General features: G+C 47.6%; 1 protein-coding gene across 1 annotated transcript; it reads left to right on the forward strand.

Annotated features, from left to right (window-relative positions):
• Nucleotides 1-23,579, forward strand: LOC119181877 (excitatory amino acid transporter 3-like). The gene is made up of 9 exons (XM_075876005.1): nt 1-132; nt 6,611-6,903; nt 9,474-9,516; nt 9,615-9,657; nt 11,444-11,639; nt 12,742-12,999; nt 14,056-14,250; nt 21,913-22,047; nt 23,368-23,579. The coding sequence occupies exons 2-9, from the start codon at nt 6,614-6,616 to the stop codon at nt 23,516-23,518; spliced, it is 1,311 nt and encodes a 436-aa protein (XP_075732120.1). The 5' UTR covers nt 1-132; nt 6,611-6,613; the 3' UTR covers nt 23,519-23,579.
• The last annotated feature ends 303 nt before the right edge of the window (nt 23,580-23,882 follow it).

Here is a 23,882-nt window from a genome sequence, read left to right on the forward strand (position 1 = left end):
CGAGAGCAGTGCCGAGAAGCAGCAGACTGCACAAGGCACGCCAGCTTCGGAGGTGAAGACAGCCGAGGCGACTACACCTGGGGCGGACAAGGCGGGCGCAGCGGCTGCAGAACCACCCGCACCGATGTCAAGGTATGTCTGGGGCATTTGCAACTGATGCGAAGGTGACCTTGAACAAAATCCTAGCTTGAGATAGAGAAAGCGTACAAATTCATTATATAGAATCCAGTGCAGACTATAAGAGGTCGCCCCTCGTCACCGACGTGTGTCGAAAATGAACGCTGAGCTGATTGTCTGCGCTTGCCTCTGCACCTGCTTGTCGCCCTTGTTTTCTTGCACGCAGTTGATCCATCAACAGCGAATGTTTGCGGGACGTTGAATACACAACAAATGCGAATTCCTGTAATATCAGTGCCTAATGCTTGTAATCCAGCTGGTGACTGTATAGGTAGGAATGCCAAGTGCAGTAACGGAACATTTATTTAGAAATTACATTCCCTGACGAAGCAGTAATTTAGCTTTATAGAACATTTCGCATACCGCAAACTTGCTGTTGATAATACCTTTACACACTTCTTTTCATACATCAGGTGCAACGCTTTCGAAGCTATGCAAGAGTTCGGTAAAGAAACAAAAATATGTGTACATCAACGCGCTTGGCTTTCGTCTTTGCAAACGCTCATTCGAGCCAAGCACGCACGATGCAGCGTTTCACCTAATATAAACATAACTGAAACAGGAAACCCTTGTTTTCTTCCGCGCGGTATACCGAAATCGGGAAGTACGAAGAGAAACTCAACGAACCAAACGGCTTAGACGAACCAAACGTGGCCGCACGTTTCAGCTTCGCTGGGGCATCTGTACGGAGTGCTTCAGCGGTACGTATAACGAGATATTAGACAGTTATAGTTTACCAGACCTAGCGCGATAACAGGCTTACCAGGATCGAAGTGTACATGCGCAATAACGTACGTGACCCGTACCGCGCACTCCACGCACGCTATTATTCAGATTTAATGTTATCGAATTAGCGTGGTAGTGTACGTAAAACATAGCGGATGTTTCGGACGCCAGCTTCGAAGTACCTAATTTTGGCGTACTTGAAATATTCACTTCGCTCACAGCAAACGACTGTGTAAAATGGCTTCGCTTGACTTCAGTTAGCTTTAATGACCGAATATTGCGGACAAGCTGGCGTAATATTTGAGATAGCTTCGCATTTCGAACTTCTAGAAGATCGATGTAAACAAATCGGCAGCATAAATGTTCTCGCGTTTAGTACGTGGCTCATATTTATATTCTTTATTACTAAAAAAACTTGTAACATTACTTCACGTGGTAACAGACACAGGCAAACATTCTGTTCTTTTCCTTTTCCCTGTTTTAACTTATCCCTCCCCCGACAGGTGGCGCCACCGTCCCAGATGGGGCGCGTAAACCACGTAAACCCTATCCCGCTAAACCGTAAGGCGCTGTCCACAGCGAACATTTGCGGCACGATAACGCTATTCGCTCAACTCCCGCTATCAAGCTAACGGTAAACTATGACCGTGTAATACTAAAGAGAACGGGAAGGGTAATGGCGGCCGCGAGAAGACCCCGCAGCCATCTTTTACCCGCGCTACTCGCACAGCAACACCACACGTGACACTTGCCACACGCAATCGGAGGGCGAAAGAACGTCTTCGATTCGCCCTTCGGGCCTTTACACGCGCTACCCGCACTTCCGCTCTGCACGTGACGGGAACTCTACCGCACGCAAGCGGGGGACAAATAAGCCAATTGGCGACGCTGCGGAGGGTGAAAGAGCGTCGCCAATTGGCTTATTTGTCCGCCGCTTGTGTGCGGCAGGTGTCCCGCCACGTGCGATGCGGCTGTGCGGGTAGCGCTTGTAAAGGCCCTTCCGATCGTCGCTTGCATGCGGCAGGTGTCCAGCCACGTGCGATGCGGCTGTGCGGGTAGCGCGTGTAAAGGCCCTTCTGGTCGTCGCTTGCATGCGGCAGGTGTCCGGCCACGTGCGATGCGGCTGTGCGGGTAGCGCGTGTAAAGGCCCTTCCGGTCGTCGCTTGCATGCGGCAGATGTCCGGCCACGTGCGATGCGGCTGTGCGGGTAGCGCTTGTAAAGGCCCTTCCGGTCGTCGCTTGCATGCGGCAGGTGTCCGGCCACGTGCGATGCGGCTGTGCGGGTAGCGCGTGTAAAGGCCCTTCCGGTCGTCGCTTGCATGCGGCAGGTGTCCGGCCACGTGCGATGCGGCTGTGCGGGTAGCGCGTGTAAAGGCCCTTTCGGTCGTCGCTTGCATGCGGCAGGTGTCCGGCCACGTGCGATGCGGCTGTACGGGTAGCGCGTGTAAAGGCCCTTCCGGTCGTCGCTTGCATGCGGTAGGTGTCCGGCCACGTGCGATGCGGCTGTGCGGGTAGCGCGTGTAAAGGCGCTTCCGGTCGTCGCTTGCATGCGGCAGGTGTCCCGGCACGAGCGTTGCGGCTGTGCGGGTAGCGCGTGTAAAGGCCCTTCCGGTCGTCGCTTGCATGCGGCAGGGGTCCGGCCACGTGCGATGCGGCTGTGCGGGTAGCGCGTGTAAAGGCCCTTCCGGTCGTCGCTTGCATGCGGCAGGGGTCCCGGTACGAGCGTTGCGGCTGTGCGGGTAGCGCGTGTAAAGGCCCTTCCGGTCGTCGCTTGCATGCGGCAGGTGTCCGGCCACGTGCGATGCGGCTGTGCGGGTAGCGCGTTAAAGGCCCTTTCGGTCGTCGCTTGCATGCGGCAGGTGTCCGGCCACGTGCGATGCGGCTGTGCGGGTAGCGCGTTAAAGGCCCTTCCGGTCGTCGCTTGCATGCGGCAGGTGTCCGGCCGCGTGCGATGCGGCTGTGCGGGTAGCGCGGGTGCAGGCTGTATGCGAACGATGGCGTGGCCGTGCTATGGGCGATGCGACCATTTCGTTTCCGCACGAGTTCGTCTCTGGAGTTTGGACATCCCTGTCACGTCCGCGACTGTCAGTGGTTTTAACTCGAATCACTCCGCGCCCATAAAAATCCACCTAGAAACAACCTGCCATCACCCAAGTAAAACCTATAGCAACAAACTAGATGCAAGCAGGCTAGACTTCAGCTTCGTCCAGCTTCGCTGGTTGAAGGCTTGCGCGACTAAGAAGAATGCTCTGTGTTCAATGAAATTGTTTACAAAATAAATTATTCGAAAACCTCGAGATTTGTAGCCGATATGGCTAGTTAAGTAGCCGTTTCAAACAATGCATGCTATGGTTAAATGAGCGAGAATTCCTACACAGAGAATTCCTTCGCAAATGATGTATTCAACTACATTAATTAAAAACAGAAATAATGTGACATGTACATACACTTTGACGACATTAATATGACAACTGTTAACTCCCCGATAGAGATTCCCGAGTGACTGTATCATATTTGGAAAATAATTAATTACGGAACGAATACCGCCCCAAAATTCTGCAGCAGCGAAGGGCATTGTTCGATGGCCATAGACATCAGTGCAAGCTTCACCTTTAAGACAACAAAAAAATGTCATTTAAAAACAATGCGGCTCTTTCCTTTGCTTCCCAAAGCGCGGTTCCGTCAGATGAAGAGGCACCCGAAGGGGCCCAAGGCCGCAAACGGCGACTGAGCTCCAAGGTGGTGGTCGTGGCGCCGCGCAGCGACACCGCACTCATCTCGCCACGGAGACACCGCACGCGACGCCAGTCGTCCGTCGAGCGACTGCACGAGGCCTCGCAGCAAGCCCTGGCCACGAGCGGCGCGGAGCGCTACCTCAACCTGTGGCTCCTCATCGGAGTCTCGTGCGGCGTCGCGTTCGGCACGATACTGCGAAACACGCTCAAGCAACCACTCACCAAGAGGCAGGCAAGCGCACCAATGTTCTCGGGGCGTGGTGTCCACGATCGGCGAAGGCGCACTGACGCATTAGACCGTTTATGATATCCACAGGCTAAAGGCTAGTTCACACCTGCGGCTAACACCAATCGCGCGACCTAGTCACAAAGTGACTAGTAGCAAACGGTCACAAGTGAAGCAAAACTGCTATTCGGCCAAATTGGAACCTACCAGTCTTGAAGTTTTTGCGCGAGTACACGGAGGCAAAGATGAGAAACACACGGACGGGCGCAATCAAGCAACGGTGTTATATTTTCTTTTTCAAACCGTTCATTTCAAAACCTTCAGATCTGCGCCATATGGTAAAGAAAACTAATGAACAGCGCAGATGACAAAACTTGTGGTCACATACTCAATGAACAATGGTCGCTAGGCGACTGATGTGGCTCACTAAAAAAAATCAAGATGAGTTTATGAAGACGTGTATGCGAAATAAGTGTACATTATATTCGGAGCAATAGCCTACGTGTCTATACTATCTGGTCCAGCAGAGAAAATACAACAAACTAAAGTTATCAACGCACATGATTGGTTATGAAAATGATTGGTTTTATACATATGAAACTTTCAGTTATGTAGAATTTACGTACGGCAATTGTTTACAAGAAAGGTTGAAGTTTTGCACAGTTTTTTATAGAGACACAGTGTTCCAGATTTCAGCTAAAAAAATTCTAACAGTCATTCACCATAAACATTGTTACAGGGAGGAAGAGTTATATTTAACCGACTTGTTTACCTGGTGTTTGCAAACGAAAAGTTTAATAGGGTGTTGGGTAGTGGAAAGTATGTGTACAGTATTTTGTGAACAAAGCAAGTTACCTTGTATTGTCTTACGTAAATGAGAGAATATAAACATCATTTGTTAGGATGCTACTGGGAAAATGAACAAGCGAGAATGTTATTCTTGAAGCACGTTTTTGTAACTTCAGTAAAGGTCTTAACTAAGTTTTCGCTGCTCGATTCTTCAGTCAAGCGATAGCAGTCGCACACGTCTAAACCAATCAGCTGCGTAGGAACATCAAGTCTGCTTGTCTTAAGGGTCAACGGTCATTCGAGTAAACGTGAATTATGTATGATGATGGCTCTAGGTTTTAGGCAGCTGTTAAGAGCGATAACCTTGAGTCACTTCTTGAACGCCAGTCGCGAATGGTCTGGCGGCCGGGACTGATAGCAGGTGTGAGTGTGCCTAACGCTAAAATGGCCGCGACACGACGTCAGGTTACATCCACTGAACAGGACGTGTAAGTAGTACTAATTTCCCGGTGAGAGATCTTAGCAGCCGAGGCCTTTGTCATTCAGTCGATGGAGGCCGACGTGTGGAAGGGATGCCGAAACAAGTCGATAGTACTTACAACCTTCTAGCATCTTCTTTGGAAGAAGGTCTGGCCGCAAGTTAAGAAGATATCGGCTGAACGGAGAGTACAGTGGCTTCACAAAAGCATGTTAAGAAGACGCGTCTACGATAAGTAGCATCGCCAATGCTCGTGTTCTGGACTCGTTCGGCTCAATCACCGCGCGCTTCTGGGTATTCTGACTCGCTGTGTTGCATTCGTCGAATCACCACAGAAACGTGCCGCCAATAAATCTCATCTCGAGGCGAATAATTTACCTGCATAGCTGTATACGTAGAAGGTCCCATGGAATGAACACGATCACGAATAATGAGAAGACGAGGACCGGACAAGCACTGCGAGCACGAACAATCGTAAGCTGAGCGCTTCACTCCAACGAACCAACGGCTAGCATTATGGTAAAATCGCAGGAAGTACATAAAACACTAGAAGTATGGGCATAGGTGAAGGTGCTTAATATTTATTTTGCAGCACTTTTCAACCCCGTGTTTACAAAATTGTTAAATTGTTTTTAGATAATCTTTGACAAAACATTCCTGCCTTCGTCACATTAGTTTACTATTCTGTTCCTAAAGTGTCTTTATTGATGTTATATGCACCTTTAATATCTATATTTCTATATGTATGGTCGATACAAACCTATATAAGCAATCTGTTCACTTGCTCACTAAAGTTGACAGGAGGCCGTCCCCACGGTCCCCTACCAGCTTTGGGGAAGCGGGTTTTCTGCCTGTCAAAAATCTCTCCCGCAGTTTTCAGTTTTGGGCCTCCTGAAAATGTTGCACCTTCATACATGCTATATATTTAGCGATCTCGTTAAAGAAGCAAAAAAGGAAAAGAATGGCTTGGTCTAAATTGATTAATTGTACTCTGAGCACTCTAATGCCATAAGTTTTGTTCTGATAAGTTTGTTATTAGAGGAGAAAGTCAAAATTGAAGTTGCAACACTTTTTTTAAGTTTCATGCCAAAATCCCCACGCGTTACGTAACGAATTTCGAAATGTGCTTTTCGTATTTTCGCGATACTGGTTCAGTGAAATTTTCTGAAACAACGTGTGCTAGGTCTATTACACATACAGATGACAATCTACTTCATTTTTACCGGTTAGAAGCGACGTAGGAGCCACTAGACGCCCTAAAAATCGAAGACTTCATGGTGCTATTCGCGGGAATCTCAAAGCGCTGTCTCCACTCGCATTTCGCACATTTCCTCGCTTACCAAGTGTCATGGCGCGATAAGAGTGCTGTTTTCGGGATTGTGAAAACGTACTTTACTGACACACGAGAAATCGTTTTTCTGTTCTCTCTTTAGTGCCCTTATATAATGACACCGACGTCTATTTCCATGTGGCGCGCAGCTTATGTACGTGGCTTTCCCGGGCGACATGCTGGTGCGAATGCTGCAGCTCTGCGTAATGCCGCTCATCACGGCCTCCATCGTGGCCGCCATCGGTGGCGTCGACCTCCGACTGGCCGGTCGCCTGGGAAGGCGTGGCTTCACCTACTACATGGCCACCACGGTGATTGCCGAGATCGAGGGCCTGGCGCTCGTCTTCCTCATCCGTCCTGGCGTGAACGCCAACGTGAGGATGGCGAAGGCCCCGCCCAAGAGGGTCTTCTACCTGGCCGACGCCATCATGGACATCATCAGGTGCATCACATTGGCCTCTATACGAAGTATAGTTTTCTCGCTAAGGGCAAAGATATCTTTGCTACCAGACCAGTTTGACATTAGAGTGCAAGCACAGTGCAAATACACATAACAGTTAAGTTCCACAGCACTACAATAGAAAGAAATCTGGCGTTAGTGCGTGAGTGACGACTCACTCGTCCCTCCCGCGCTAGCACCAGACTTCTGAGCTTTGTTGTTTTTGGGTTCCCCTAAACTTCGTTCCTTTAGCTCTGTGAGGCCTGAAGTCTCTTTGTATTAAGATGAAGCCCAATAAAAAGTTCAATACATGACCCTCTAGGCTTACGAATTAAAATAATCTCGCGGGGTTCACAATGCGGCATTCCTTCATCAGAAACAAAATTCAAAACACAGCTAATAGTCACAAGAACGTTCAAAGGCTCAAGCAGAAAGAATACGTGAATCCATGTTTTACTGATCATTCCCTTGGTGACCGAACGATCGCAGTGTAGAGTTCATACTCGTAAATATTTCGGAAAACTACGTATAGAGCCACCGTGCTTAGATAAACAATCCTAAGACAAACTGCTTAAGCGTTACACGAACTTGCGTCACAATTTTTTGTATAAATTTCTTCATGCTCAAGACGAAAAAATCAAATTACACTGCACTAAATTGGCCGCTGTCCTGCTCTACAAGGTATTGATTGCCACAAGCTGGAATTCTAGGAGTATATCGGCTCACACCTGCAAGATCGCATAACTTGTCGACACGAGTGGTAAGTGTCGTTGCAGTTTCAGCCTCAATTAATAAAAGCTGCCGGCTTACGCGATTGTCATTTCGCGGGCAATGACACTGGTATACTTGCAGACAACTTTTCTTGGCAATGAAGAAAAAAGCTACAGGAAATCCTCTGCACGTGTATTCTTGCGCAAGGTAGTCCGGTTTGGCACGCGTCCTGCACCGCTATGGGAAGTGGTGGCTTCGCGCTATCAGCGTTGCACTTCAACGGACGCACCGCTTAGAAATTAAGGTACTCGTACAAGGCGAGACTTTTCCACATGCGCAAAAAAGCATCGTGTAATGTGAAACAAATAGAAGTATTGATTGATTGATATGTGGGGTTGAACGTCCCAAAACCACCATATGATTATGAAAGACGCCGTAGTGGAGGGCTCCAGAAATTTAGACCACCTGGGGTTCTTTAACGTCCACCCAAATCTGAGCACATGGGCCTACAACATTTCCGCCTACATCGTAAATGCAGCCGCAGCAGCCGGGATTCGAACCTGTGATCTGCGGGTCAGCAGCCGAGTGTTTTAGCCACTAGACCACCGCGGCGGGACTAAATCACTAGTGCGTGCTGCGTTCTGTTTCACAAATAAATAATTTTTATATCGCGTATAATCATCATCATAATCATAATCATCATCATCAGCCTGACTACATCCACTGCAGGACAAAGGCCTCTCCCATGTTCCGCCAGTTAAGCCGGTCCTGAAAACTTTTTAATGTAATCTGCCCATTAACCTTCTGTCTCCCCGTTAACCGCTTGCCTTTTCTGGGAATCCAGTTAGTAACCCTTAATGACCAGCGGTTATCCTGTCTACGCGCTACATGCCCGGTGCATGTCCATTTCCTCTTCTTGATTTCAACTGTGATATTGCCACATGATATGCTTGGTTGAGATCCAGGAATGAAAGAAGACAACGACGATCTGTCTGAGCTGCTGCTTGGCTAGTCGACTCAACGAACCCATTAAACCAAGTTTGTCTTAAGAAACGGGACAAGACTGGTGGAGGTGGTGGAGACGTGTCACAGATCTTACCTACGAGGTATTTCCGGACGGCGCAGCGTCCTCTCGTCGACAGCTTCGGCCCGAAACCGTGCATGTCGTTCGGCTGAAGCCCTACTTCACACTGTAGCCCTTGAGGTTCACGTGTTGCGACAAGCCGTGACATTGTGCTGCTGCTGCTGTTCGTGTTCTCCTGTGTTTTTATGCCTTTTCTTTTTGCGCTTGGCGCAAGCATTGGCGAAATTTCCTCATTTGCGCTGCGAGTACTGGCACTCTCCCTCTTTTAGTTCTCTGTAACTGCGTGTGTATGCCTTCATTTTTTTTCTTTACGAGCATCGAGTCGATGTTTTCAAAGGGGGGACTATTGCCACATGATATGCTTGGTTGAGATCCAGGAATGAAAGAAGACAACGACGATCTGTCTGAGCTGCTGCTTGGCTAGTCGACTCAACGAACCCATTAAACCAAGTTTGTCTTAAGAAACGTGACAATATCATTAACCCCCGTTTGTTACCTAATCCACTCTGCTCACTTCCTGTCTCTTGAGGTTACACCTACCATTTTTCTTTCCATTGCTCGCTGCGTCGTCCTCAATTTAAGCTGAACACTCTTTGCAAGTCTCCAGGTTTCCCGTGTAATGTACTTGCGCAATTGTGTATAACTATAGATTCACAGGCGGAAGTATACACGTCATTTATCTCTGTAGCATTCGCATTACAATGAAAAGTTGTCCGCCAGTGTAGATCCCGAAGCCACGACGCGGCGTCCGACGCATTTCGCAACGTTTTCTGCGCAGGAATATGATTCCTCCAAACCTCGTTGAAGCAACGCTCTATTCCGTAAGTTACTTCTCGTTTCACTTCACACTTAGTAGCGACGAAGTAGTTGTCGAAACGGGAAAGTATTTATTCAATCCTCCGTTTGTCGTTCTTTGCAGTGGTCCACAAGGGCGATAATTCCAGCTCCATCGGATGCAGGCAGTAAGTGACGTCATTCAGGCACCTCCTCCTTTCCCGGTATATAGTATATTCGTGTGCACGAGAGCCCAGCACTATGCCGCTTCTTCGAAGAAGTCTTGTAATAGCCACGCCTATGCAGTTGGAGCTTTACGTGCCAAACCAACAAACACGGCATTGTTAAGAGGCACGCCGTAGCAGAGGGCTTTTGGAAGTTTAGATCATTCCGAGTGTGCGTTAACTTGCTGAAGAAAGCTTAACGATGCAACCTACGTAGACGAAATAAATCACAGCATATCCACGGAATGAATGATGATGAATGGGCGAAGCATCCGTCAATCCGTCCATGCATCCGTTCATGCGTCCGTCTCTGTTTGTCTGTGTGTCCATCCGCCCGTCCATCTAGTGAGCACTGCAAGTACCGCCATATTGCATCTTTTCATCATATATTCGTCGTATACAAGTACCGCCATCCAGCGGCCATTCCAAGGACTAAACGAGAGGTTACTACTACTACTACTACTACTACTACTACTACTACTACTACTACTACTACTACTATACTACTACTACTATACTACTACTACTACTACTACTACTACTACTACTACTACTACTACTACTACTACTACTACTACTACTACTACTACTACTACTACTACTACTACAACAACAACAACAACAACAACAACAACAACAACAACAACAACAACAACAACAACAACAACAACAACAACAACAACAACAACAACAACATAGCATGACCCACGGCTTAAAGAGCCTCGCCCCTAATTATTCCCTTTACGTGGGTTCCGTCTTCCACCTTTCTTTAGCCTGGACGAACTAGCCAAACCAGACGTTCCAGTATGCTCTTTGAATACACTTAAGTCTAATTAGACCAGCCATTTTCGGTCCATCCTAGTGCAGCCGTCGAGGTATGGATTGAGCCCACGACCTTCGGTTCAGCAACGGAGCACCATAAATATCCCGAGGCGGACACACTTAGCAAGAACATCGACACTTGGGCTAGTTCGTTGAGATACACGGTATATCTGTTTCCAAGCAGATGAAAGATTACAAAAGAATCTCGCGGTTCATTGCGGAGAGTGCGGCTGTTATCCGGCCTTGATTGATTGATATGTGAAGTTTAACGTCCCAAAAACACCATATGATTATGAGAGACGCCGTAGTGGAGAGCTGCGGAAATTTCGACCACCTGGGGTTCTTTAACGTGATGCACCTAAATCTGAGCACACGGGCCAACAACATTCCCGCCTCCATCGCAAATGCAGCCGCCACAGCCGGGATTAGAACCCACGACCTGCGGGTCAGCAGCCCAGTACCTTAGCCACTAGACCACCGCGGCGGGGCGGTGTTATCCGGCCTTCCAGGACACTGAATTTGTTTTTAGTAGTAACAATCAGCTGACTCGTTAGATTACCGAAGCATTTTATATATGAAACAGAGCATATCAGTGCGTCAGCCGCCCTTCAATGGTGCTATATGAAAAGGAGTCTGCCTCAATTCCTGATGCTTCCGGAAAATCTTTCTGCCTTGGTTGACTGTCCATTCTTGTGTTGCCACGGTTGTTCTTTTGCCTTGACACACACGCGTCGATATTTGGTGCATTTATAATATTTCCTTTTTCAAATAATCTTTTACTTGCGAGTAAGCGGTTGTCCCGCGTTCTTTTGTAGCCTTTCGTGAGCTTAAACAACAGCTATACCACGGACGCAGTGTCTTCACAGTTTCTGAAAGGGAGGACAGAGATGTTTTCAGCGGATGGTTCTTGCTGTGCCACGCCGCGCAGACTTCACGGGCGACGAGAACAGCGAGCCGGAGTTCGTGGTCGAGCGTTCTCCGGGCACCAACGTTCTCGGCCTGCTGGTGTTCGCGGCCTTCGTGGGCTCCATCATCGCAGCCACCGGCGAGCGAAACCGGGCCGTGCACGACCTGGTGGTCAGCATCACGGACATCATGATGAGCCTCATACGCATCGTCATGTGGTATGTGCGTCGGGAGTGAAGCCTATTCGATGCACGAGCGTCCGCTCACCACGGGAACCGTAAGGCTCGTTCACATCGGCGTATAACAGAACTATAGAATATGTTACTCTAGTTCATTGCAACCTATGACTAGAACAGGTTGCGTCAACATTCGCGACACTGACGATAAAAAGAGAGACTCTGACCCTTTCATCCCTGGATTTTTTAAATTTTGGCAGGAGGTTATTTTCGCAAACGTTTCTCTAATGCTTTAAAACCTCGGAAGGCCACAAGCGAAAAATTGAAGTAGTGTGGTGATTACTTATGAATTTACCTACGTGGTGTCAAAATAGGTCATCAAGGCTCAATGGTTGTGAACAATGGCGTGTGCAGAGTTCCCCTTCAGTAGGGGAGGGAGGGCAAATGCTCATCGCAGCGTCTTTCCTCCCTATCATGCTAATGCATGGGACGTACGTCCTTTACGCCCCCCCCCCCCTCGACACCTACATCGCAGCGCCCCTTTCCGTATTATGTCAATGTGTGGGGCTGATTTCGCGCCCCACTTCGTTAGCGACTAAGAAGGCGTTTAACACCTTCATACCTTTTAAACGCGCATATGTTTTCTGTATTTTGATATTCGGCGTAGAGTAACATTGCAGCACTAGTTTCTTTGGCAGCAACCATTAGAGTCAATAAAAAAGTCACAGCTTTGCCGCAAATGTGAAGCAATGAATGCGATAGCAACAAATTTCAAGGTCACGCGCAGAATGGCCCGCGTTTGTCACGCACAAATGACGCACGAAACGTACTGACAAATACAGATGAACGCGAATAAGCGTCTCAGTTGTTACTTCGATGTGTCTGAAAAGCGCGCCCTTATCGTTCCAGTGCAAGCGCAATGCCAGCCAAGACGTATGATCTTCCCCACCGGGAGATAAGGGCGCGTGAGAGATCGTCCACTCCACTCCCCTCCTCTCCGCGGGCCAAAGTACACGTGAGAGATGGGAGCCGGCGCGCGCTCATCGCGCCATCTTGATGCAAATTCAAGTCGTCATTGTTCCTTTTTTTAGTGAATATTTAAGGCCTATCGTCGTATCCAAACATGTGGGCGGTGCATGCGCAGGTACTGTCCGGCTGGTGTGGGCTTCCTCATTGCGCACCGAATTCTGGCCACGGGCGATTTGGGCCTGGTGCTCTCGCAGCTGGGCCTGTACGTTGTCACGGTGCTCGCGGGGCTGGCCGTCCACATGTTCGTCGTACTGAGCGCCCTCTACCTGGTGTTCGTGCGTCGACGTTTCGGCTCCTTCGTCACGGCGCTGATAACACCCGCGCTGATGGCGATCAGCACTTCCTCGAGGCTAGTGCTGTCCGACTTCTTGTTGTGAACGGAAATGTTCGACCGTTAGTGCAAAAATGGGCAGCCGCTTCAGCGAACTGCTCAGAACACTGCCGAAACGTGCGAGGTGCTGGGTTACAACACTCAAGACTGGAACGTGGTGACGCCCGTGGAGCACTTGTTGGAAGTGTTTATACACCACTTTCCGACCGCACTCAATTCTCGCCATCTGGGGCTGATAGCGTTGCACTTTTGTAGCCTTACCATAAAAAACAGCAGCGCTAAGGACGCATGAAAACGCTTGGGCTGGTACGTTCAACATTACATGATCATGATCATTTCATATCGGAAAACAGAACGGTGGCTAATCGGTCGCTTATCAGCCCAAGATGGCGGCACCGATTAGCATAGGTCGGAAGAAAAAAAATGGAACTCACTCAGACTAACGCAAGAAATGTGCCTTGCGCTTTGGTCCCACTCAGACTCGGAGTCGCCAAACTTTTCCTGGGCGGCACTCACTCAGACTCACAATCACGAAAATTTTCCTCAATCGAACTCGCTCGGACTCAAACTCACCCAAAACATTACTCACCCGGACCCACTCAGACCCGCAACTCGATCTGAGTGAGTGGGTCTGAATAAGCCATGTGGACAAATTAGCCCGTGAAATATCCGAGGCGTATCATATTAGAAAACGTGGTGACAGATGCGTGAGCCAGCCTTCGGTGGCCTTGCATGACAAAGAGATCGCGCTTTTAGATAAGGTTAGCCATTTTATCATCGTGCCTTCTATTTATCGGACACTCCCCCAGAACTATGTCACGTTGCTCGCGTTTGCTGTTAAAATGTTGCCTGTTGTGTATATTATCATGTGTGCCGCGAAAAATAAAATCAGTTAGTAGTCAGCGCTCGTATTGTCCTCTTTGCTTTCCTTGCCTCGCCTTTCGTTTCACGTTTTTTCTAGCACCTTTGTGCTTGCGCTGTAACCCTTATTACCATCCAAATAAGTCGACTCATGAAAGAGTTCGCCGACCTATGCCCGTGAGTCGTACGTAGAAGAACGTCCGGTTGACGTATGTCCTTCCTTGGCCCTTGAAACAGTTCGGCGACGGTTCCCGTGACCATAGCGACTCTGGAAGACCGCGTTGGGCTGGATCCGCGGGTGGTGCGCTTCATGGTGCCCGTCGGCGCAACGGTCAACATGGACGGCGCGGCGCTCTACGAGGCCGTGTCCGCCGTCTTCCTGGCACAGCTGCACGGTGTCGAAATGGACATCGGCCGGGTACTGGCAGTCGGGTGCGTATCGCGCTCCAAAGCCGCCGAATCTAGGCAGCATTTGTGTGAAGTTATGTGTGACGGTTTTCTGTACACCTTCTACTTCTAATATTGGCATTAGTATCCTTTACCTCGCAAGCTGAACAAAAAAGAATAATCTGGCTTGCTGGATATTATCCAGGAAGCCAGATGTATGGAGAGGACCATGCATCCAGTGCATTAAGCCAGGTTGTCCACACTACGGGGGTGACATCCAAGGCCACGTAGCTGGCGTACCACGTATCTGGTGGTTGACTAAAAAATTAGGGGACCCCTAAAGCTTCGCCTTTAGGTGTTGAACGCAATAGCGACATCCTGTTCTTAGTGCGTATATCAAACACTTGGTGCATGAAACATTTTCCAACTTGCTACGCACTCACTACCATGGCCTTATATAGGGGATGGACGCATTAGCGTGTGTGCCTTTTGTAGTGGAAGACCGGCTTTAAACCACGAAGTCATTATGATAATCACATGTTCTGGCGCCCACTAGCAATGGGCGCTTGTACCACACACTATTACTGCATTATTTCATGTTGCATGTTGAAGCATGTATACAGGACGCGTGAGTTCGTAAAGCATCACTGCATTTTTAAGCAGAGGAAATTCTTTACAGTGTATTCACAAGCAGACGCGGGATCATGTAGTAGAGCATCGGCTTGCCACGCAAACGACCCTGGTTCGGTCTCCACTCTAACCCAGGGTTTTTATATTCATTTATTTTGTTCACATCATTCTCGATTTTTCGGTCACGCATGAGATGATTTTTCGCTCACAGCCAACGACGCTCATGCTGGAGTTTATTCGGAACGAGCTATGTCACGCTATCAAGTTAATACTGCAACCTGTATACCACCCTCCATTCTAATTGTATTTGTTGTCAAGCAATGCAACGCTCGCGCTGAGGAGCGCTTACGCTTGTTTGACAGCAATAAGCGGCAGGTGAAGAGCAGTGCTTGCGCGCTTACAACTGCGTTTATGTTAATAGATGGTAGCGCAGGCTAATGGCAACGACAAAAAAGACACACCCGACAAAACACAGCGCCGTGTTATGTCCAATGTGTCTTTCTTTCGTTCTCGTCTTTATCCTGCGCTAACAGCAGTCATCATGCTAAGCCAACATGTCCAAATCACCACCTTATTTTTGTATGCCAGTTTTGTCGTTGGTCCTTAAATATGGGTGCTGCCACGGGTTATTACAAACGAAGTAGTCCACCAGACGTCTTGAGGTAGGCAGAGGTCTAAGAGGAGCGAGTGAACAATTACACTTTAAAAATCGACAGCGAAAAAAAAGAGAAGATGAGTAAAAGGGACACTAAACAAACAATGACTTGGTTTAGATTGACGAACTCCACCCTGTACACACTCTTTCACTATCATAAGTTCATTAGTTGAAAAGAAAACGAGGGTTGAAGTTTTACTTTAAGTTTTGCGCCAAATTCCGGCAAGTGACGTAGAATATTCCAAACTGTATTTTTCGTATTTTCGAGTCATTGCCTCACTAAACCTTACTGAAACTTCGTATGCCATGCCTATGGAGCCAAAGATTACAAGGTGCTTTATTTTTATTGATTTCAAGCAGCGTAGAAGCCAGTAGACTTCTTCAAAATCAATGACGTCACAGTGTTTGGTGCGGGACTCTCAGGGCGACGTCTCTCCCCGCAATTTCTTTTCGCGCACTCGTGTCGCGGTAAGAGTGGTGTTTTCAGGATTGTGAAACTGTCCTTTACTAATACGCGAAAAATCGTTTAGCTCTCGAGTCTCTTTTTATCTCTGACAATGTTACTTCAGCGCTCACCACACTGCTTTTCAGCAGTAACGTAGCCACATTGGTGCTTAGCGCTACTTCGTTCAAATAGTATAAACCAGTCTCATGTCAGGCGAGGATTCGTGTTAACATAATAATATCGCGTCGCAGAAGGGTACAATAACAGCCCGGCCTGACACATTGGGAAATGCGCAACGAAGTCGTTGTTGAGTGTTTAACCTTATAGCATCGGCTCAAGCACGATTCTTCATTGTAGTCAGGCTCGAAACGAAGAGCACATGAATCTTTACCGATGTGTAGCGGATACCACAGGTCTTCGTATAATGAATAATGCCTACTTCATAAAATTACGATGATTGATGGCTACGGCTCTATGTTTTTGAAGTTTATTTTTCTCGATATACGAAGGGTGTTTTTCCGAATCAATTTTTTTTCAGAGGGTAATTCAGCGTTTATCGGACTTTACTTTTTTTCCGTAAATTCCCAATTCTCTGGAATTCATTGTTTAATTTTGCATCATAAATAGTTGCGACGTCTTCTTATTGAATTAATTTCCAATAAAAATGCGTCGCATTGTTTCTGATTGTTTTGTTTTTCCATCCTCTCATTTTTTTTTTCTTACTTCCTGCTCACTTACTTTGTTGATTAAGGCTGTTGATGTGCCCTTCTGTCGACTCACGAGAGGGTACTTTTGAGGCGAGCCGGAGCTAGTCAAGCCCCTTCTCCGATTTTTCTCCCAGCCTCCTTCATCTTCTTGATCAAAAATAAGAGATCCGTTATTACTACCAGTATCATTATCTATACTAGAAAATCTTAGATAAGATTATATCTCAGCACGAAAACGGGTGAACACAATAAGTGTACTTTAGATGTCTATAGAAGGCTTGAACGCGCGAACACAAATACATCAAAGCCCGAATAATTTTTTACAATATAACTACGTTCGTTCGTATTATAACACTGTAAACAAGTTGGCACCTTTAAGAGTGCTTTGAGTGTCTTTGACTAACACCTTCAAGTAAGGGTAAGGGTGTTTTGGTTGCAATAAAAGAAAGCATACTTCGCGAGGTCGCTGGCACTGAAGGGGGTGCTCTCCTTTCGATTGACAATTGTGAGCTTTAGAAATGATTTTTGAACGTTGAAAATGCCCTTGTAAAACCCGAGTTTTGGATGAATGCACATGCACTGTGAAAAATTTCACCGGCCAGTGTTTAACGAGTTTTTTTTTTTATTTATCCGAAAACATGGGGCCTTCTTTTTGGCGTAGAGGGCCCCAAGAGAGTCTATAACAGACTCTGGAAACACCGATATTCCAGCTTTTGCTGCGACTGTGCTGCATGTTCCGCGCACGCCAGGCCATCGTTTTTCAGTAAGGAAAATCCTTTGATGCAATTCGCGACATTACGAGGACGAGTGACCTTTACAACGGGAACTGGCACTACGGGACGCTTAATAGATCTAGTGATCTGAAGCGCGTATGAAATTCATTTCCATCACATACTTTACTGACACTAGTGATAAAAAAATGAACATCGTGTCGCGACATCAGGGTGCGGTAGGAACTCAAACTATCTTCAAAAAACATGCCCCGCCGCGGTGGTCTAGTGGCTAAGGCACTCGGCTGCTGACCCGCAGGGCGCGGGTTCAAATCCCGGCTGCGGCGGCTGCATTTCCGATGGAGGCGGAAATGTTGTAGGCCCGTGTGCTCAGATTTGGGTGCACGTTAAAGAACCCCAGGTGGTCTAAATTTCCGGAGCTCTCCACTACGGCGTCTCTCATAATCATAGAGTGGTTTTGGGACGTTAAATTCCACATATCGATCGATCTTCAAAAAGGAAGAAACATGAAGTAATTAATTTCTTCGAGGTGCACTAACGCTTACCTGTAGATATTTCTGACTTCGAAAGTTTGCCTTCTCATCTGACGCAAAAAAAAAGCAACTAAAGATCTTGGCGTCTACACCCGTTTAAAGAAGCGTACTTGCTAAGCCTTTCCTCGTCACTTCCAGCGCCAACCAAATGGGAAAAAAACAAAGAGTACCACCGGCCTTTCTCATAAACGCAGTTGGTAATGGCAGTTTCCTGTTGCGTATACATCACCGCCGCTGAATACGGCCTATTAACGGAGTCGAAACGATTTACCCTCCCGTATACACAGCGGGCATCGCTTGCATGCAGGATCGAGCGGAGCGAGCGTTGGCAACAACGATCACCTCTCAAAGCGAGTACGTCGCAAAAGCGCGCGCATCTCTCCCTTGGGGTGCGCCTATAGGAGTATACGCCATCTCGCTGCATCCTTGCTCCATCGCATCCTTTTTTTCTTCTTCATCACTGGCATCGCCTCGAGAGAGAGCTGCGCCCTGCGATGAAGAGCGAAGGCTCCGTTTCAATGCACAAAACACGGAACGTCGCTTTGGGGCGGATTATTTCTATCTCCTTTGTTTTCCTCTCTCTGGGAGGCAGGCGTCCGAAAAAAAAAAGTAAGGTGAAATCGCGCACTGTGCGAACAATCAGTGCCGCGCCTCGACGTTTTTTTTTGTTTTTTTTTCGGAGTTGTAAAGAGAACCGCATTGCTCCGTCGCCCGTGTTTTTGCGACGCCCGAGGAAAGGAAAACGGACAGGAAAAGAAAGACGAGTTAGTGAGCACTAACCCTGCAGCTCTCCCACGGAAGTGCTCATTCGCAGTGAGCATGCCCGTGGCGAAATTTTTTTTTCCATCCTGCAGCACCATCGGCAGCATGGGAATCGCAGGCTTTTCGCGTTTACGCGCGCCAGCGCACAGTCGACGCGCGTGAATCTCCGCATTCCGACTCTGAAGTGCTGGAGGGAAAGAGAAATAGAAAAGGGAGAGGGGGATCGGGAAGTAAAAAGCATTCGCGTACGAGTTTTTATGGTCGCCGTGTGTAAGGCGACACAGAAGAGGTAAGCACTCTACGCACAAGAGACTGGCTGCTAATACTACGAAAAGACGGGATAGTTGGTTTGGCCGCATACTGACACTTCTGCGCATACAGCAAGAAGACGAACGAAAGATTCCCAAGGACCAGCGCAGACTATGAACTGGTAGTCTGCGCTGGTTCTCGTGAATATTTCGTTTTTGTGTTCATGTTGTGTGCGCTTAAAGTTTCAGTGCGTAGATTGGCCACTGTCGGAATCGGACATTAAAGCGATCAAAGAGGACGATTTAGTTGGCGATTCATTAGAGGATTTTAGTTGGCGATTTAGTGGGCCCCAAACGTTTTGGGGCCCGAATGAAATAGCATAGAGGCCCCTGCCTCCGCCACTGAATGAGAAAGCGCATGGTTTTTTTTTCGTTCAGCGGCTGTGCCACTGCACAAGCGTGAAACACAAACAGCGTTGCGATTTTGCGTTATGGGCATTATTTGTCGAATTTAGCGGGCCTTGCCCAAAAAGATTTGCGTGAAACACTCATGGCGGCACGCACTGAAGTGGCGGTTCAGCGTTTACTTGGCTGATAAAAGCTTGCGTAAATACATCTTCTTCATAATGAAAAAAAAAACGATATCGTTCCGCATTTAAACGCGAATAAAAATAAACGCAAGTCTAGGTAAGTTTTTATTATTATTATTATTATTATTATTATTATTATTATTATTATTATTATTATTATTATTATTATTATTATTATTATTATTATTATTATTATTATTATTATTATTATATCTTTTCTGTTTGATGCCGCAGCGTCACTGGAAACGCAGGACGCAATCGGTAAGAGCAAAACCTTATTCGAAAACTTGAATCTCCTGCTTGAGCCATTGAAAGCGAACAAAAAGAACTTTAGGGTCCCGAACTTTTAGGGCCCTTATTTAAAAACTCCCTATTGTCTAGGGGTATTACGCCAAAAAGACGACAAGCAGATGGAGAAGACAAGCGTCGACCATCACCTGCGCTTGTCCAAGAACAGACCGCGGGGAGAGCATGAAGCATACACACATGCATCTCCTCTTCCTCACGTTTCCTCCTCTTCTGATTGGGGGAGAGTGAACGAAGTACACACACACACAGGCACCACACAAACAGTAGGCCATTGTTGTCTTGAAGAAGTCAAGTCCGTTTGTCGAAATGTCAAGTCATATGAGACACGTTTCGTTAGCGAATTTTTCATCACATTCGCAGTTTCACACGTCTAGCCAATTGTGGACATGCGACCAAACACGGCCGCGTGCGTTACCCGTCACAAGTAGATCGAAGCCCGTGAACCGATGCACAGACAATGCGCCGTCGTAAGAAACCACCGTGATGCCCTTACAAGAGAGGCTGAGGAAGCACATCATTTGTACGGCGGCTGTTATAAGGGCGCCCCGAGCAGGACTGTTTTGAAAAGAAATTCGTTGCCTTGATCGTATGGGCCCATGCCAATTTTCTGCTCCCAATAGTGTTCCTATATACCACGCATGTTTCTTGATCATTACTTTCTTATTTTGTGCTCCAAATTTTGCACATGGACTTGCTTGTCATATAAAAAGCAATCTTCGTGTCTCGTGCACCCGACACCACCTCGTCCAACTTATAGCACTGCGAAACGAGATATAAAAACTCTTTTAACCTGATCCTGTTCCCGGAGGGTATCGTGAATAAACTCTATCGTTCGGAAAATGCGTCAAGAAACTTCAGAAGTGCTACTTAACCGTGAATGGTGGTGGCGGTGAAAACCTTTATCTAAAAGAAAATGAGGGAGGTATGTCCTCCTGAAAGGACGGCACACACAACTAAAAGGTGGGGATCCCTAGTACGGGACCCCATCGGCGTCGGCTGCTGCCCGGGCTCGACGCACCGAGGCATTTTGGGCCTGAAGGTTAGAACGGCAGGTTAGAACAGCCAAGCAGGGTCGCATCACACTCCTCCCGGGTAGGGTTAGCGATAGGGGGTACACATCAGCGTTCCATCAACAGGCCCACACTACGCGTTAGATGTCCGAAGACTTCTCCCCACAAGGAGCAGCTGCCGGAAAAGGCAGGATCAAAATGTTCGAGAGCTGCCGAGCACGGCATATAGTTTTCGTGAAGAGTCGGGGTATAAGCCGCTCCTCCGCTTTGCTTAGGCCTTTGCATGGGCGTGGATAAAGGCTGTGATCGGATGGGTAATATTGCACAAGTTCGCGAAGTTCTTGCGTAAACACAACCATGTCCTACGCGACCACTTTCATTTTTCAATTGTTCGGGTTTACGCCCCAAAACCACCACATGATTATTGGAAACGCCGTACTGGTGCGTTCCGGAAATTTCGACCACCTGGGAATTATCATCATACGCAGCCTGACTAAGCCCACTGCAGTGCAAAGGCCCCTCCCATGATCCGCCAATCAATTCGGTCTTGTGCTTTCTGCTGCCACGTTATATCTGCGAACATTTTAATCTCATCAGCCCACCTAACTTCCCGTCTCGCCTTCGTGCGTATGCCTTCTCTGGGAATCCAGTCAGTTACCCTTGATTACCAGCGGTTATCCTGCTTACGTGCTACGTTCCCGGCCCACGTATATTTCTTCTTGGTTTCAACTATATATGATGTCCTTGACCCAGGTTTGTTCCCTGACCCTGGGATTTTGAGTTTAGTCGATTGAATGTTTATATTGATTAATTGATTGATTGATTGCAGAAATAGTAATTGTGAAAAACTGAATAATAACACCCGGTATAAAGCTTTATCGCAAAGCTATCGAATGAACTTTTTTCGATATTTTTGATAAAAAAGAACGCTTCCTCTAAGCAGCGTAAGTCACCGACGGAGACTCTACAAGTGAGCCTCAATTCTATCAGTAGAAGTTTAGTTGGTTGATTGATTGATTTGCTTGTAGGCTCCATCAAATTTATCCATATTGCGAGTATGATTCATCATTTAAACTACAAAACGCAGTGTGACCGCCACGGTGGCCAGCGTAGGTGCAGCGGGTATACCAGGAGGGGGCCTGGTCACCATGGTGATAGTCCTACAGGCCGTCGGGCTGCCTGCCGAGGACATCGGACTCATCGCCACGGTCGACTGGTTCCTGTACGTGCGGTCTTTTTTTTCTCTCTCTCTCTGTCCGCCATGTTACTACACTCCTTAGACTGTATGGCTGCAACGGTCGCCTTAGCCCTTTCGCCTGTCAATATCGGGCACTTAACCAAAATAACGCTGTCTGAATGGGGTCTTTCAACAATTTTTTGGGATGGTCGATAAATGCTGCCGATTAGAAGTTAAGCCTCCTACGAACACGTGAGCCAAACATTAAAATGCAGTACGTGACGCAGAATTTAAAATTAAACTTCGAAGTCGGCTAGAAATTGTTATTTTCCTCAACAAATGATGTCATATTTTCGAAATAAACTGATTCATACACTCAGAGGTATACATGTACGTGGCCATTGGCTGATTTGACAATTGTGAGCATGGCCTCCAAGATGGAGGGCGTATGGTCATTATCTCAGAGGCCATGGTCATGAGCTGCATTGTTAGCAAGATTACCGCGGTGTGTCGCGACGTGCAAGCACTCTCCTGACCACACCGCAGAAAAACCGCGCGTACAAAAAAGTCCTGAAGATCACGACGCGCAATAGCATACGGATGAGCTTCTTGACTACTTGTCATTCTTTCCTGTCCCGACACCTAGAAAAAAAGGAAGGGAAAGCGCTTAAAGCCCGGAACATATCTTGCTCTTCCTTACAAATTAAAGAATCCTTGCGACAGTCGATTCATGAGGCAGTAACCTCCGATAATGGGTTCATTCGATGGTTACTTTGAAATATGTGTTTTAGGGCCCCTTTAAGAATTATTTCTGCTGCCACAACACCGCGAGACACATTAACACGAAGACACATTAACACACATTAACACGAACTTATAAATCGCTGCTATATCATGACGCAGATTGTGCATGAAACAAAGCAAACCTGCAATTGAGACCACGAATCAATTTTACGGTTCTTGAATGAATAAACTTAGGTAATGAATACAAGCAAGGTTTATCAAAACCATGGCAGCATGCCTCGGTGAATCATTGATGCTGCCCTGTTCGCTGGTTTATCCATAACTATTATGCGTAAGTTGTGCATGGTTCTTCAGTGGGAGCGATCTACCGGGCCGTATCGCTCGACTAGTTTCTCTCTATATGGAACAAAGAGGCGGGAGCGCTTGATGCTACGGCCCTCCAAACGGTATAAGCAAGCCAACGTACAGTCGATCCGCCATATTTTGTACAGCCCGGCCATCGAATAAAGATGCGTGAGAGCTACGGTGGTATGCCATAGAAACCATCGTGAGAGCACCTATTCCCTAACAGTTAACTCCTATGTGGTATGCACAGCCGGACGGTAATGCTCTTGACTGCAGTGACCGCTTCCGCACGGTGGTGAACGTGATGGGCGACTGTGTGGGAGCCGCCATCGTGAACCAGCTTAGCCACGCCGACCTCAATGTAGGGGTTGTCAGCGAGGGCCACGATGGCCTGTCTACCGCCATCCGCCCCAAGGCCTTTGTGTGACCCACCTCGGCGGCCCAAGCGCAACGCCGTTTTTTTTTTCGCGGTGTTAAACGATGATATACCGAAGCGGAATAAAGTATGTGGTCTGTTCAACAAACTATACCACGAATTTTCGAATTATCAGTGGCTGATCTTAATGTTGCTAAGCACTTGGTGCCACCTGGTGACGCACAGAAGCCGCATTAAGCGTTACTATACTGTTGCAGTAACCAGTGCTGGCATGAAATCACCGGTGAAATTTGGTATACCGCTTTTTAGTGCCTTTATTTTGGACGTGGTGCACAAAAGCATGTAAGTGCATTGCACGGTTTGACGAGGCGTCTTCCGGAAGTTGCTGCCATCGTCCGATAACCCTGCACTACGC

This window comes from Rhipicephalus microplus, chromosome 10 (genome assembly GCF_043290135.1).
Source record: "Rhipicephalus microplus isolate Deutch F79 chromosome 10, USDA_Rmic, whole genome shotgun sequence".
Taxonomy (NCBI): Eukaryota; Metazoa; Arthropoda; class Arachnida; order Ixodida; family Ixodidae; genus Rhipicephalus; species Rhipicephalus microplus.

Bases quoted from the DNA above. Each gene is read 5' to 3' on its own strand.
- LOC119181877 (XM_075876005.1), top strand. From the start codon at position 6,614: ATGTACGTGGCTTTCCCGGGCGACATGCTGGTGCGAATGCTGCAGCTC. The intron at 9,658-11,443 runs GTAAGTGACGTC...CACGCCGCGCAG, and splicing joins AGCTCCATCGGATGCAGGCA to ACTTCACGGGCGACGAGAAC. The intron at 13,000-14,055 runs GTGAACGGAAAT...CCCTTGAAACAG, and splicing joins GTGCTGTCCGACTTCTTGTT to TTCGGCGACGGTTCCCGTGA.